Source organism: Physella acuta, unplaced genomic scaffold (genome assembly GCF_028476545.2).
Source record: "Physella acuta isolate Inbredline_101_S28 unplaced genomic scaffold, ASM2847654v3 ptg000213l, whole genome shotgun sequence".
Classification (NCBI taxonomy): Eukaryota; Metazoa; Mollusca; class Gastropoda; family Physidae; genus Physella; species Physella acuta.
In genome coordinates this window covers 550,057-565,000 of record NW_026731732.1, presented here as the reverse complement: position 1 = coordinate 565,000, position 14,944 = coordinate 550,057, and the positions used below count along the sequence as shown (strand labels likewise).

General features: G+C 42.1%; 1 protein-coding gene across 1 annotated transcript; it reads left to right on the top strand.

Annotated features, from left to right (window-relative positions):
* The first annotated feature begins 6,933 nt into the window (after nucleotides 1-6,933).
* LOC131937562 (carbonic anhydrase-related protein 10-like) lies at nucleotides 6,934-14,140 on the top strand. The gene is made up of 4 exons (XM_059295094.1): nucleotides 6,934-7,038; nucleotides 10,223-10,414; nucleotides 12,866-12,961; nucleotides 14,045-14,140. The coding sequence occupies exons 1-4, from the start codon at nucleotides 6,934-6,936 to the stop codon at nucleotides 14,138-14,140; spliced, it is 489 nt and encodes a 162-aa protein (XP_059151077.1).
* Nucleotides 14,141-14,944: the final 804 nt, after the last annotated feature.

Here is a 14,944-nt window from a genome sequence, read left to right as displayed (position 1 = left end):
CGTGTGAAATATGACAATAGTCATGGATTGTGACTTGTGTGAAATATGACGATAGTCAGGGATTGTGAAATATTACAATAGTCAGTGTGAAATTCAGGCTGTGTTTGAAAGTATACTCTAAAATGTCAGAAATGTAAACACTTGGTAATTCTCCAGTCGCTACTGAAACCATTAACATTGTTCTCCAATAAAATATACGCTCCCTAATTAATTAGGTCACGAGGCCATCAACTTGTGACACATAGATAATGCACTAACGAGACATTCGGGAAACTTAAGGCCACCAAACATGGTCTAGAAACCAGCGCCGGTCTAGTCTTGTTTACCCACTTAAATGAAATTGATCTCTAGATTTTTGTCTAGAATAAAAACGATCCGCACATCTTGTCTACAATGAAGGAGAATAAGCAATTCCTATAGTTCTCCATGCCTCTCATTTAAATGCATTAAGGAATTGGGGAATTTTAATTAGAGATGCGCAATCAATATCGCAAAAAATTCATTTCATTTACATTTTTGTTTTCGGCTGATTTAATCTTGCACGATTTTGTCGTTTTCTGAGAGCGATTTCTAGAGCTTCCTGTGACAAGAAATATCTGTGGTATCTTCGATACTATCTATCATCTTCCTATGACAAGAAATATCTGTGGTCGTTTAGATACTATCTATCATTACATCAGGACGTCTCAAATCTCACGAGAAATTTGTCAACACAGGCACAAAGAAAAGTGTTGTAAGAAACGTTTGAGATCAATCTAATTTTTTTCGTGACTTTAAAACAGCTGATTGGTTTAGAGCATCACACGTGACCATCACTTTTAACATTTGACCTGTGTGTATTCTCTCACTTTAAATAATTAACCTTTGTGTTTTATCCCCCCCCCCCCCCGCCTCACTTTACATAATTGACCTGTATGTATTATCTCTCCCCCCCCCCCCTCCACTTAACATAACTGACCCGTGTATTGTTATGTTATCACTACCATTTATCACTTAACATAACTGACCCGTGTCTTGTTACCACTACCATTCATCACCCCCCCCCCCCCCCTCACTTAACATAACTGACCCGTGTATTGTTATGTTATCACTACCATTCATCACCCCCCCCCCCTCCACTTAACATAACTGACCCGTGTCTTGTTATGCTACCACTACCATTCATCACCCCCCCCCCTCCACTTAACATAACTGACCCGTGTCTTGTTACCACTACCATTCATCACCCCCCCCCCCCTCCATTTAGCATAACTGGCCCGTGTCTTGTTATGTTACCATTTATCACCCCCGCCGCCCTTCATTAAAGCACCAGTTACAGGCCAGCTGTACGTCGATCTTTGGGCAAGAAACTGTTGAATGGCGCCGCGTCCATAGCAACTGTCGGATACACGCTATCTGGTCCTGCATCTAGTCTAGCCTTTGTCACAATGTTTAACGGATCACGTGCACGCTGTTTAACGGATCACGTGCACATCTGTTTAACGGATCACATGCACGGCTGTTTAACGGATCACGTGCACGGCTGTTTAACGGATCACGTGCACGGCTGTTTAACGGATCACGTGCACGCTGTTTAACGGATCACGTGCACGTCTGTTTAACGGATCACGTGCACATCTGTTTAACGGATCACGTGCACGTCTGTTTAACGGATCACGTGCACGGCTGTTTAACGGATCACGTGCACGGCTGTTTAACGGATCACGTGCACGGCTGTTTAACGGATCACGTGCACGTCTGTTTAACGGATCACGTACACGTCTATTTAACGCATGATGGATCACAGTAAAACTGTGGAATTAGCCAACTCTTACAGAAAATGTGCTAACAACCCTAACGCTACTCTACGGTTACATTTGTTATTGTCATCAGTTTAAGGGTCAATCAACAACAGAGTCAATCAACAACAGAGTTTCTTCCAGGCATCTCTTCGGGCCCTGAACGAAATGGGATTTATATAGGAAACATATACTTTTACCAGTGTTCGCCCCCCCCCCCCCCCCCGAAAATATCAAGAGCCCCCCCCCTACCCCCCCCCCCCACCCCCCGCCCCCGTCACCGAAGAAAAAAGTCTAGAAGAAACACTGATCAACAGGGGGGTGGGGGTGGGAAAGGGGGGACAATGTCCTACGTCAATGTTTGGGCGGGGCTAATATTCAGTGGGTAAATGGCATGGGGTGTGGTGGTGGGGGGGGGGGGGGGGTAGCGTGTGGGAGGGGCATGTTGATAGTTCTACTGCCATTTCGCTAAAATGTATTAGACATTTCAAAGCTTTCACAAAAGAAAGCAAGTTTTAAAATATGTATTTTTAGAGCATAAAAAGCTTATTATTATAAAAGATCTTTAAAAACTTTTGTTTAATTTTTACAATTTTATTATGGTTTTAAGTAATAAAAGTTTGAATGTTTATTGTAACCCAGTGTTTTAGAGATGTAGTTTGTTGTCAGATTTTATCAGATCGTTTGTTTTCCTCAGCAGCAAATTCTCCGTATTCTGATTGGTGGGCCTACGATGGACTTGCCGGTAAGTCTGTTTTTTAGCTTTCATTTTGTTGTAGCAAGTCAAAAGTGTTTTGTAGTAATGATACATCATTAACAGAAATGTAAAAACTTTAATCTTTTTTTACTTTCTCGTATATACGAAGTATAGAGAAAGTATTGTAATCGTGCAAAAAAAAAATCGAGATTTTTATAAATCTCGACGTTTTACACCTCACTGATACGGAAAAACATAATTTTGCAATCTTGTCCGTAAGTCTGTGTGTCTGTCTGTCTGTGTGTGTGTCTGTCCGTGTGTAAACACGATTACTTGAGTACCGTTACAGCTAGGTTGATGAAATTTCATATATAAATATTTTATCAAAATCGTAGATACGTATCAACTTTTGAGCGATTTCCGATAACCGGAAGTGGAGCTTTTTCTACCTTGAATTTTTCAAAAGCCTAAAACTTGAGTACTATTTCAGATAGATAAATGAAATTTCACATGTAAGTAAACGATCCAATTCTCTGTCTTCTGTTAAATTATGAGTAATTTCCGTTGACTGGAAGTAGTAGTTTTCGCTATTTCCGATTTCTCAAAAAGCGATTGTAAATTTATAAAGTACTAAGAATATTGCGAACTATGATGCACATTTTATTTGGCGTTCACTTGGTGTGCAATTCTTTTTTCTACGAGATTTTATTCTATTTTAAAAAGTTTAAGTAATGAAAATGGATTAAAAATCATGTCTATATCCCGAGTTGCCATCCCCTGTTGTTTCAAATACGAATATTCGAGAAAGTTTAGGGGAGATCACTCCCGGTTTATTTATAACTTCTTTTGGGGTGGCGTGGGTTAACTTTTTGGCGAGGCTTATCTGGACCAGATGGAAAATATACTTCACTATGGTTGCCATGGAGATATAGCTTGAAGAAATAAAGGACAAACTGTCGACCATCTAATTCAGAATGATATGTTTGTGCCATTTTAGTGTCACTTACAAAAGTATCTTTTCTTTTAAGTTATCCTTATTTGCCCCACAAGATAACATATTTCCTAATACGTACACGGATCAAATCCATTATTAAAAGTGGAAACTATTCAACAACACTAAACAAAACTAAACTTACAGATTGACGGGGGAAAAACGTGTGTGACTTTTGCCTCTTATTATTTACTCTTTTTTATTTAGTCTTTTCGCATGAGAGATCACGTGCCTTTAGGGTGGTTAGCGATTGGTCTGTCGCGATGACGTCATTACTTTGATGCCGTCGCCGGATATCAAAAAAAAAACCGACGCTTGAACATTGCTGTGTGAGACCAACCGTGAAAACTGTTGACCAATATTTGACCTTGACCCTTCTATAATCGAACACTGATTTTACCATCAGTGATGGGAGCGGTCTGATTTTCTCCACCTCCGCCCCCCCCCCCCCCCCCCCCCCCCCCCCCGTCCATCTACAACAGGAAATGCTTCTACAGATCGATCACAAATGTTTGTAGGAGTGTCAGCTATAGGTTTTATCAACCTACATAATTGTGTCATATAGGATAGGTTTTATAATCCTATATAATGGTGTCATATAGGTTTTATCAACCTACATAATTGTGTCATATAGGATAGGTTTTATAAACCTATATAATGGTGTCATATAGGTTTTATCAACCTACATAATTGTGTCATATAGGTTTTATCAACCTACATATTGTGTCATATAGGATAGGTTTTATCAACCTACATAATTGTGTCATATAGGTTTTATCAACCTACATATTGTGTCATATAGGTTTTATAAACCTATATAATGGTGTCATATAGGATAGGTTTTATCAACCTACATAATTGTGTCATATAGGATAGGTTTTATCAACCTACATAATTTTGTCATATAGGATAGGTTTTATCAACCTACATAATTTTGTCATATAGGATAGGTTTTATCAACCTACATAATTATGTCATATAGGATAGGTTTTATAAACCTACATAATTGTGGCACATAGGATAGGTTTTATTAACCTACATAATTGTGGCACATAGGATAGGTTTTATCAACCTACAAAATATAGCTGCATAACCTTTATCTAATTGTTGCATGACCTACATCTAACGGCTGCATGACCTACATCTAATGGCTGCATGACCTACATCTAATGGCTGCATGACCTACATCTAATGGCTGTATGACCTACATCTAACGGTTGTATGACCTACATCTAACGGCTGTATGACCTACATCTAACGGCTGCATAACCTACTCCTAAGGCTGAACAAAGCTCCAATCAATCCCCTCTGAAGCTGAAACAAAAGGCCTAAGTGCAGTTTACGGTTCATTTATAAGTAAATCACGTGACCAGCTGACGTCAGCCGTACATGCGAGGTCCAGATCTTCATGCGCGTGATTGCTGGTGTCTTTCGTTACTTAGCGAGACCGGGCGTACATGCAAACCTGCGCTGTGGAAGAAATCTAACGAGCCCGGAGCACTGGAGCACGTGACTTTAATGGCGCGTGGGCTGTGGCTTCCACATTACACGGTCACGTGATTATCTTCCAGTTTCAACCAGCAAGAAGAAAAAAAAACACCGGACGTAAGAACCAGTCATGCGCAGTGAGCTGTAGACCTGCTTATTTTACAAGTGACGTTAATTGAGTTGATGGGCGGGTGGACGGGAAACCCCGCTGGACAAAAGGACGAGTTGGATGGAGAAACATGGCTGAAAGGCTTGATGAATGGGACGCTATTCAAGGGGAGCGCTCGCCGAGTTTACATTTCAGATCGTTTGCATGTGTGTTTGAATGTGTGTTTGTATGAGTGTTTGTATGAGTGTTCGCCTCACCCATGTTTGAGTTATTAATGACATTAAATTAGGCGAGTGGATTTCAATTTTTGGGATCCGTAACTTAAAAAAAAATTACGAAACGAATGTATTGATGAAATGATATATTTATTCTGTTGACACGTGGCGAAAATGTGAGTAGTTGTAGGGTTGTTTATGTTCTGTCCACGCTTTATATGTGAGGTTGGTGGTTAATTTAAGTGAGTCAGATAAAATTAATGATAAATTAAAGTGCTAAGAATAGTGGCGGAACTGGGAAAAAAGCCCCCCCCCCTCCCCCGCAGAATTGTTTTTGGGGCCCCTAAATATGTATGTATGTATATGTATGGATATATATATATATATATATATATATATATATATATATATATATATATATATATATATATATATATATATATATATATATATGTGTGTGTGTGTGTGTGAGTGTGTGTGTGTGTGTGTGTGCGTGTGTCTGTATGTGCGCAGCGCATGTTGTGACCAAAAGCGAGTGTTGAATACTAAAGTTTCCGGGTTTTAGAGAACTTTGTCAACATAGGTAAATGTCACAGTGATATTTGTGTCAAACAATTAGCCAGGATTACACGGACAATGACCAGTCCAACAGACACGAGGACAGCTTGTTAGATATGGGATATGTATATCCAGATCCTTTACACAGGAATATATGACTACGTTAGGTTCAACTAACCCACAGAGAGAACTATCAGCTGATACCGTTTGATCAGCTTGCCTTGAATAAGTCAGCTCTTTTATTTCTTCTCGACTCACCGGTGTAGGGAACTCAGAACACTCTCCTCACTATTCGCCGTACACATTTTCTGTCTATTCGCCATACATATTTCCTCTCTATTCGCCGTACACATTTCCTCTCTATTTGCCGTACACATTTCCTCACTATTTGCCGTACACATTTCCTCTCTATTCGCCGTACTCATTTCCTCACTATTTGCCGTACACATTTCCTCTCTATTCGCCGTACACATTTCCTCTCTATTCGCCGAACACCTCACTATTCGCCGTACACATTTCCTCTCTATTTGCCGTACACCTCCCTATTCACTATACACATATCTCATGTTTGAACCCTGAACCACCCACGACATATTTAAAAAAAAATATTGTTGGGTTCGTTATGGCTTACAGGCGGGGCCAATTTTTTAGACATCTAATCTATTCTCTAGTGGTCGCTGGCACGAATCAAATGTACGGCCTCATCAGTTGGTTTTTCTTTATCTATGTCGGAGCGTCTGTCTTGTAAGAAAATTAGGGATACATACATACCCGCGTATATATATATATATATATATATATATATATATATATATATATATATATATATATATATATATACCCATGTGTGTGCGTTGTTGTGTTAGTATATATATCTGTATGTATATATATGGATAATAAATACATTTTTACATTTCTTTCAGAAAAGTCAGTTTAAAAAATTGTTAGATATTCATTCTTTCTTTATTTGTCACGTGTATAAACTGACTTTATATGGTGTATGTATAAACTCACATGTATGTTCTCACACGTTTGATTTGATGTGCCCCCCCCCCCCCCCAGCCCCGGACTCGTGGAGTCTGCTGAACCCCGAGTGGATGATCTGCAGGAGCGGAAAGTTCCAGTCACCCATCAACATCGAGCCCAGACTTCTGCTCTTTGACCCCAAGCTCAGGCGGATGAGCATTGATGTGCCAGACACGGTCAGTGGTGACGGTGTGGTCTGTGGTCATGGTGTGGTCTGTGGTCATGGTGTGGTCATGGTGTGGTCATGGTGTGGTCATGGTGTGGTCATGGTGTGGTCATGGTGTGGTCATGGTGTGGTCATGGTGTGGTCTGTGGTCATGGTGTGGTCATGGTGTGGTCATGGTGTGGTCATGGTGTGGTCATGGTGTGGTCATGGTGTGGTCATGGTGTGGTCATGGTGTGGTCATGGTGTGGTCATGGTGTGGTCATGGTGTGGTCTGTGGTCATGGTGTGGTCATGGTGTGGTCATGGTGTGGTCATGGTGTGGTCATGGTGTGGTCATGGTGTGGTCTGTGGTCAGTGGTTATGGTGTGGTCATGGTGTGGTCATGGTGTGGTCATGGTGTGGTCATGTTGTGGTCATGGTGTGGTCATGGTGTGGTCATGGTGTGGTCTGTGGTCATGGTGTGGTCATGGTGTGGTCATGGTGTGGTCATGGTGTGGTCATGGTGTGGTCTGTGGTCATGGTGTGGTCATGGTGTGGTCATGTTGTGGTCATGGTGTGGTCATGGTGTGGTCATGGTGTGGTCATGGTGTGGTCATGGTGTGGTCATGGTGTGGTCATGGTGTGGTCATGGTGTGGTCATGGTGTGGTCATGGTGTGGTCATGGTGTGGTCTGTGGTCATGGTGTGGTCATGGTGTGGTCATGGTGTGGTCATGTTGTGGTCATGGGTGGTCATGGTGTGGTCATGGTGTGGTCTGTGGTCAGTGGTTATGGTGTGGTCATGGTGTGGTCATGGTGTGGTCATGGTGTGGTCATGGTGTGGTCATGGTGTGGTCATGGTGTGGTCATGGTGTGGTCATGGTGTGGTCATGGTGTGGTCTGTGGTCAGTGGTTATGGTGTGGTCATGGTGTGGTCATGGTGTGGTCATGGTGTGGTCATGTTGTGGTCATGGTGTGGTCATGGTGTGGTCATGTTGTGGTCTGTGGTCAGTGGTTATGGTGTGGTCATGGTGTGGTCATGGTGTAGTCATGGTGTGGTCATGGTGTGGTCATGGTGTGGTCATGGTGTGGTCTGTGGTCATGGTGTAGTCATGGTGTGGTCATGGTGTGGTTATGGTGTGGTCATGGTGTGGTCATGGTGTGGTCATGGTGTGGTCATGGTGTGGTCATGGTGTGGTCATGGTGTGGTCATGGTGTGGTCATGGTGTGGTCATGGTGTGGTCATGGTGTGGTCATGGTGTGGTCATGTTGTGGTCATGGTGTGGTCATGGTGTGGTCATGGTGTGGTCATGTTGTGGTCATGGTGTGGTCATGGTGTGGTCATGTTGTGGTCAGTGGTTATGGTGTGGTCATGGTGTGGTCATGGTGTGGTCATGGTGTGGTCATGGTGTGGTCATGGTGTGGTCATGGTGTGGTCTGTGGTCAGTGGTTATGGTGTGGTCATGGTGTGGTCATGGTGTGGTCATGGTGTGGTCATGGTGTGGTCATGTTGTGGTCATGGTGTGGTCATGGTGTGGTCATGGTGTGGTCATGGTGTGGTCATGGTGTGGTCATGGTGTGGTCATGGTGTGGTCTGTGGTCATGGTGTGGTCATGGTGTGGTCTGTGGTCATGGTGTGGTCATGGTGTGGTCATGGTGTGGTCATGGTGTGGTCTGTGGTCATGGTGTGGTCATGGTGTGGTCATGTTGTGGTCATGGTGTGGTCATGGTGTGGTCATGGTGTGGTCTGTGGTCAGTGGTTATGGTGTGGTCATGGTGTGGTCATGGTGTGGTCATGGTGTGGTCATGTTGTGGTCATGGTGTGGTCATGGTGTGGTCATGGTGTGGTCTGTGGTCAGTGGTTATGGTGTGGTCATGGTGTGGTCATGGTGTGGTCATGGTGTGGTCATGGTGTGGTCATGGTGTGGTCATGGTGTGGTCATGGTGTGGTCATGGTGTGGTCTGTGGTCATAGTGTGGTCATGGTGTGGTCATGGTGTGGTCATGTTGTGGTCATGGTGTGGTCATGGTGTGGTCATGGTGTGGTCTGTGGTCAGTGGTTATGGTGTGGTTATGGTGTGGTCATGGTGTGGTCATGGTGTGGTCATGGTGTGGTCATGGTGTGGTCATGGTGTGGTCATGGTGTGGTCATGGTGTGGTCATGTTGTGGTCATGGTGTGGTCATGGTGTGGTCATGGTGTGGTCATGTTGTGGTCAGTGGTTATGGTGTGGTCATGGTGTGGTCATGGTGTGGTCATGGTGTGGTCATGGTGTGGTCATGGTGTGGTCTGTGGTCAGTGGTTATGGTGTGGTCATGGTGTGGTCATGGTGTGGTCATGGTGTGGTCATGGTGTGGTCATGGTGTGGTCATGGTGTGGTCATGGTGTGGTCATGTTGTGGTCATGGTGTGGTCATGGTGTGGTCATGGTGTGGTCATGGTGTGGTCATGGTGTGGTCATGGTGTGGTCATGGTGTGGTCATGGTGTGGTCTGTGGTCATGGTGTGGTCATGGTGTGGTCATGGTGTGGTCTGTGGTCATGGTGTGGTCATGGTGTGGTCTGTGGTCATGGTGTGGTCATGGTGTGGTCATGGTGTGGTCATGTTGTGGTCATGGTGTGGTCATGGTGTGGTCATGGTGTGGTCATGGTGTGGTCAGTGGTCATGATGTGGTCATGTTGTGGTCATGGTGTGGTCATGTTGTGGTCTTTTATGGTCTGTGTTCGTCTAACAGTGGTTATTAAATGGCCAGTGCCAGAATTTTGCCATTAAATTCAGCCTTGACCTAGTGACTTTACAGACATGACAACAAACCTGCCCCCCCCTCCCCTGCCCCCACGTAATTCAAGTGATCAAGTCAGACGACCCCCTTCTATTTTTTTTTTATCTTTTGACTTGATGTCTTGTAACAATCTTTTTTTTAAATAGCGGAATTAACTTTTTTTTTTTACAAAGTGTCGAATTTTTTTTTCGTAAAGTTCATACCCCAGGTCACTTTTATCCCAAGTCGTTCGTAAGTCGGGTTATTCGTAAGTCGGGTTATTCGTAAGTCGGGTTATTCGTAAGTCGGGTTATTCGTAAGTCGGGTTATTCGTAAGTCGGGTTATTCGTAAGGCGGGTTATTCGTAAGTCGGGTTATTCGTATCTCTATCGGCCGTGTTCATAATGTTTTATACACCAGCTGACCGTCGGTGAACTGACTTTAGTTTCCTGCGCCCACAGGTCGATGGAATCTTCCAGAACGCGGGAAACAATCTCATCCTCACACTCGATGACGTCATCAAGTTCAGCGCCAACTTCAGCGACGGCCCGTTCATGTACACGTACCGTCTGGCGCAGGTTCAAATCCACCTCGGTAAGACGAACAGCGTCGGCTCAGAGCATCGGATTGACGGGAAGGCTTTCAGTGCTGAGGTTGGTACCACCTTCATCTGTTCAGGCTGGTTGGCGCCTAATTCGTGCCAACCCGCGCCCAATCTAGATTCAGCGATATATTTATAGGCATTTATAGGCCTACTTTGGGGTCTAATTCTACACAATTTCCATTGCTATGTTACCAAGCTATATATATATATATATATATATATATATATATATATATATATATATATATATATATATGTATATATATATATAATAGGAAGTGTCGATGTTAAACTTGGTAACATAGCAATGGAAATTGTGTAGAATTACAGATTTTGAGAATACCACAATGAAATAATGTATTTGTTTTTGTAATTTACGTTAAGTAATATTTATATTTTCATGATAATAACAGTGTAAGTTTACAAACTGTCTAAATTTACGAATTATCTCCTTAGTTGGTAGCCCTTAGCCAGTTTGCGAACTGGCTCGCCAATATCCGCAGCAAAGAAAACATTCTGACATTTGTCGGTCATTATGAGGTGGTTCTCGAACTGGCCGGTCAGTTTGTGAAGTGTCAGATTTTAGCTAGACTGAGACATCCTAAAAGCTTTTAAAATAAATTTTGTTTGATCCGTAAAGGAGAAGTTCAGAAACTAAAAACTTTTTGTACAGAAATATTTTAAAGAGATAAAGATCTCTTGTTTAGCCAGATAGGACGGCATTTTGTGGCTATCTGGCTAAGATTTAACCAACTGTAGCGAATTACTGCGCGATGGCGTAAAAGACCAGCAAAAAGTTCCTGAAAATCAATCGGTGAGCGTACAGCGTATACAGCATGTAACATGTTTTACCGGCCATTGCCGATTGATTTGATTATCTGGGTCGCTTTTGTCTCCTCGGCGTTTCTCTTGCCGCATGGGTAAACACAGTTGAAATCAGGCGTCCCATCGTGGTAAACACAGTTGAAATCAGGCGTCCCATAATGCCGTGGTAAACACAGTTGAAATCAGGCGTCCCATGTTGGTAAACACAGTTGAATTCAGGCGTCCCATCGTGGTAAACACAGTTGAAATCAGGCGTCCCATAATGCCGTGGTAAACACAGTTGAATTCAGGCGTCCCATCGTGGTAAACACAGTTGAAATCAGGCGTCCCATCGTGGTAAACACAGTTGAAATTAGGCGTCCCATCGTGGTAAACACAGTTGAAATCAGGCGTCCCATCGTGGTAAACACAGTTTAAATCACATGAAGACAGTAAACACAACATCGCATGAAGACAGTAAACACAACATCGCATGAAGACAGTAAACACAACATCACATGAAGACAGTAAACACAACATCACATGAAGACACAACATCACATGAAGACAGTAAACACAACATCGCATGAAGACAGTAAACACAACATCACATGAAGACAGTAAACACAACATCACATGAAGACAGTAAACACAACATCACATGAAGACAGTAAACACAACATCACATAAAGACAGTAAACACAACATCACATGAAGACAGTAAACACAACATCACATGAAGACATAACATCACATGAAGACAGTAAACACAACATCACATGAAGGCAGTAAACACAACATCACACGAAGACAGTAAACACAACATCACATGAAGACACAACATCACATGAAGACAGTAAACACAACATCACATGAAGACAGTAAACACAACATCGCATGAAGACAGTAAACACAACATCACATGAAGACAGTAAACACAACATCACATGAAGACAGTAAACACAACATCACATGAAGACAGTAAACACAACATCACATGAAGACAGTAAACACAACATCACATGAAGACACAACATCACATGAAGACAGTAAACACAACATCACATGAAGGCAGTAAACACAACATCACACGAAGACAGTAAACACAACATCACATGAAGATACAACATCACGTTGTGGGGAGCTGCTACACCACCACCACCACAAAGTGAGATGAAAAATCTAGAACTAGATCAAGTTTTTGAAAACCTGAATCTCGTACTCGCTTATACGACAGCTTTGCCGGGAACTTTTACTCACCATAAACCGACGTGTAAACCAGTGTTGAGTTATTTATAGACCAGAATTACAGCCTGGTCACGGGCAATTAAACCTAGGGGTAGAGGGGGGGGGCAGGAACTGGGGGACGGGGACAGGGGGAGGGTAAACAATGATACCGCGCACAACTACCATTTAACTGTACCGCTACAACAGTGCCATACAACTGTGTCATACAACTGCACCATACAACTCTGCCATATAACAGTGCCATGAAACCGCACCTCGTACTCCCCTGAAGAGCCAAGTAAACAAAATTGATTCTATCATTTTTTGCCTACACTTGAAAACAATCCAATTCTGTGTTGTGTATTGAAACAATTTTTGAAGCTAAAGTGTCTCTGTTATGCTGAATATTTTTATTTTATTCACCAGATTCATTTAGTGTGCTACAACAGCTATCTATTTTATTCACCAGATTCATTTAGTGTGCTACAATAGCTATCTATTCAAATCTTTAAAGGAAGCCATTTCAAAACCATACGGTGTGGCTATACTCGCTATTTTTGCTGAGGTCAGTTTTTAAAAAAGTTTGACGTTTATGATATTTTCATAGTTAATTTACATTAACTGTAATTTTCTGCATTAACCCATCGTTATGTAGCATTAACCCATATTTATACTGCATAAACCCATAGTTATACTGCATTAACCCATAGTTATACTTCATTAACCCATAGTTATACTGCATAAACCCATAGTTATACTGCATTAACCCATAGTTATACTTCATTAACCCATAGTTATACTGCATAAACCCATAGTTATACTGCATTAACCTATCGTTATACTTCATTAACCCATAGTTATACTTCATTAACCCATAGTTATACTGCATAAACCCATAGTTATACTGCATTAACCTATCGTTATACTTCATTAACCCATAGTTATACTTCATTAACCCATAGTTATACTGCATTAACCCATAGTTATACAGCATTAACCCATAGTTATACTGCATTAACCCATAGTTATACTGCATTAACCCACCGTTCCCCGTATAGATCGATATGTTTCCTATAAAACCACTGAATGGTTCTCCAGTAGTTTTATCCTAGCGTGTTTTATGTAGCATGTATCTATGTAGCGTGAATCTATTTAGCGTGTTTCAATGTAGCATGTGTGTGTGTAGCGTGTTTCTATGTAGCGTGTATGTGTGTAGCGTGTATCTATGTAGCGTGAATCTTTTTAGCGTGTATCTATGTAGCGCTTATCTATATATTGTGTATCTATGTAGCGTGTATCTATGTAGCGTGTATCTATGTAGCGTGAATCTATGTAGCGTGTATCTATGTAGCGTGTATCTATGTAGCGTGTATCTATGTAGCGTGTATCTATGTAGCGTGTATCTATGTAGCGTGAATCTATTTAGCGTGTATCTATGTAGCGTGTATCTATGTAGCGTGAATCTATTTAGCGTGTATCTATGTAGCGTGTATCTATGTAGCCCTTATCTATTTGTGTATCTATTTAGCGTATATATATATTGTGTATCTATGCAGCGTGTATGCTTGTAGTGTTTATCTATATAGCGTATATGTGAAGCTATGAGAACCTCACCCAACTGAACTTTCTTCTCCCCCCCCCCTCACAGATTGCCTACGGCTCTGAGAAAATCAACAGCGCCTTCACTGTATTGGCAGACAGTGCAACCAAGATTCCGTTTCATGGTAAGACAGTTACAGGGTAAGACAGTTACAGGGTAAGACAGTTACAGGGTAAGACAGTTACATGGTAAGACAGTTACAGGGTAAGACAGTTACAGGGTAAGACAGTTACAGGGTAAGACGGTTACAGGGTAAGACGGTTACAGGGTAAGACGGTTACAGGGTAAGACAGTTACAGGGTAAGACAGTTACAGGGTAAGACGGTTACAGGGTAAGACAGTTACACGGTAAGACAGTTATATGACACGGTAAGACAATTATATGACTGGTTGAGACAATAATATAACAGGGTAAGACAATGTTTTTTTTTAGTAAGACAATTTATTTTAAAACACATGTTATTTCTATTTGTATTCAATCTTTTATTTCTGGTTTCTGGACGCGATAAGTCTAAGACGAGTTGACAGAATGTTGAGGAGCCTAACGTGACAATACTTGTTGGTATCGCGTTTGTCGATTTCGGACACAACCGAAAAATTGTTCTTAAGATCCAGCACACCATATGTCAGGTGCAGTAGAGTTACTTTGATATGACCATAGCCAATGATGCAATAGTGAGATCGGCGCCATCCCGCGTCTTCAAGTATCGTTAGAATCGGGTGGGTTTCGGTACATGCTTGGATACAATCCTGAAAATAGAACTGAAAACGTTCGTGTTAACGAGCGTACGCCCTATCTCTTGACCAGACCGTCCCATGTTGACCAACTTGTGTCATAGAACGGGCCTGTATGTGTTACATGTCTAAATGGCTCTGTATGTGTTACATGTCTAAATGTCTCTGTATGTGTTACATGTCTAAATGGCTCTGTATGTGTGACATGTCTAA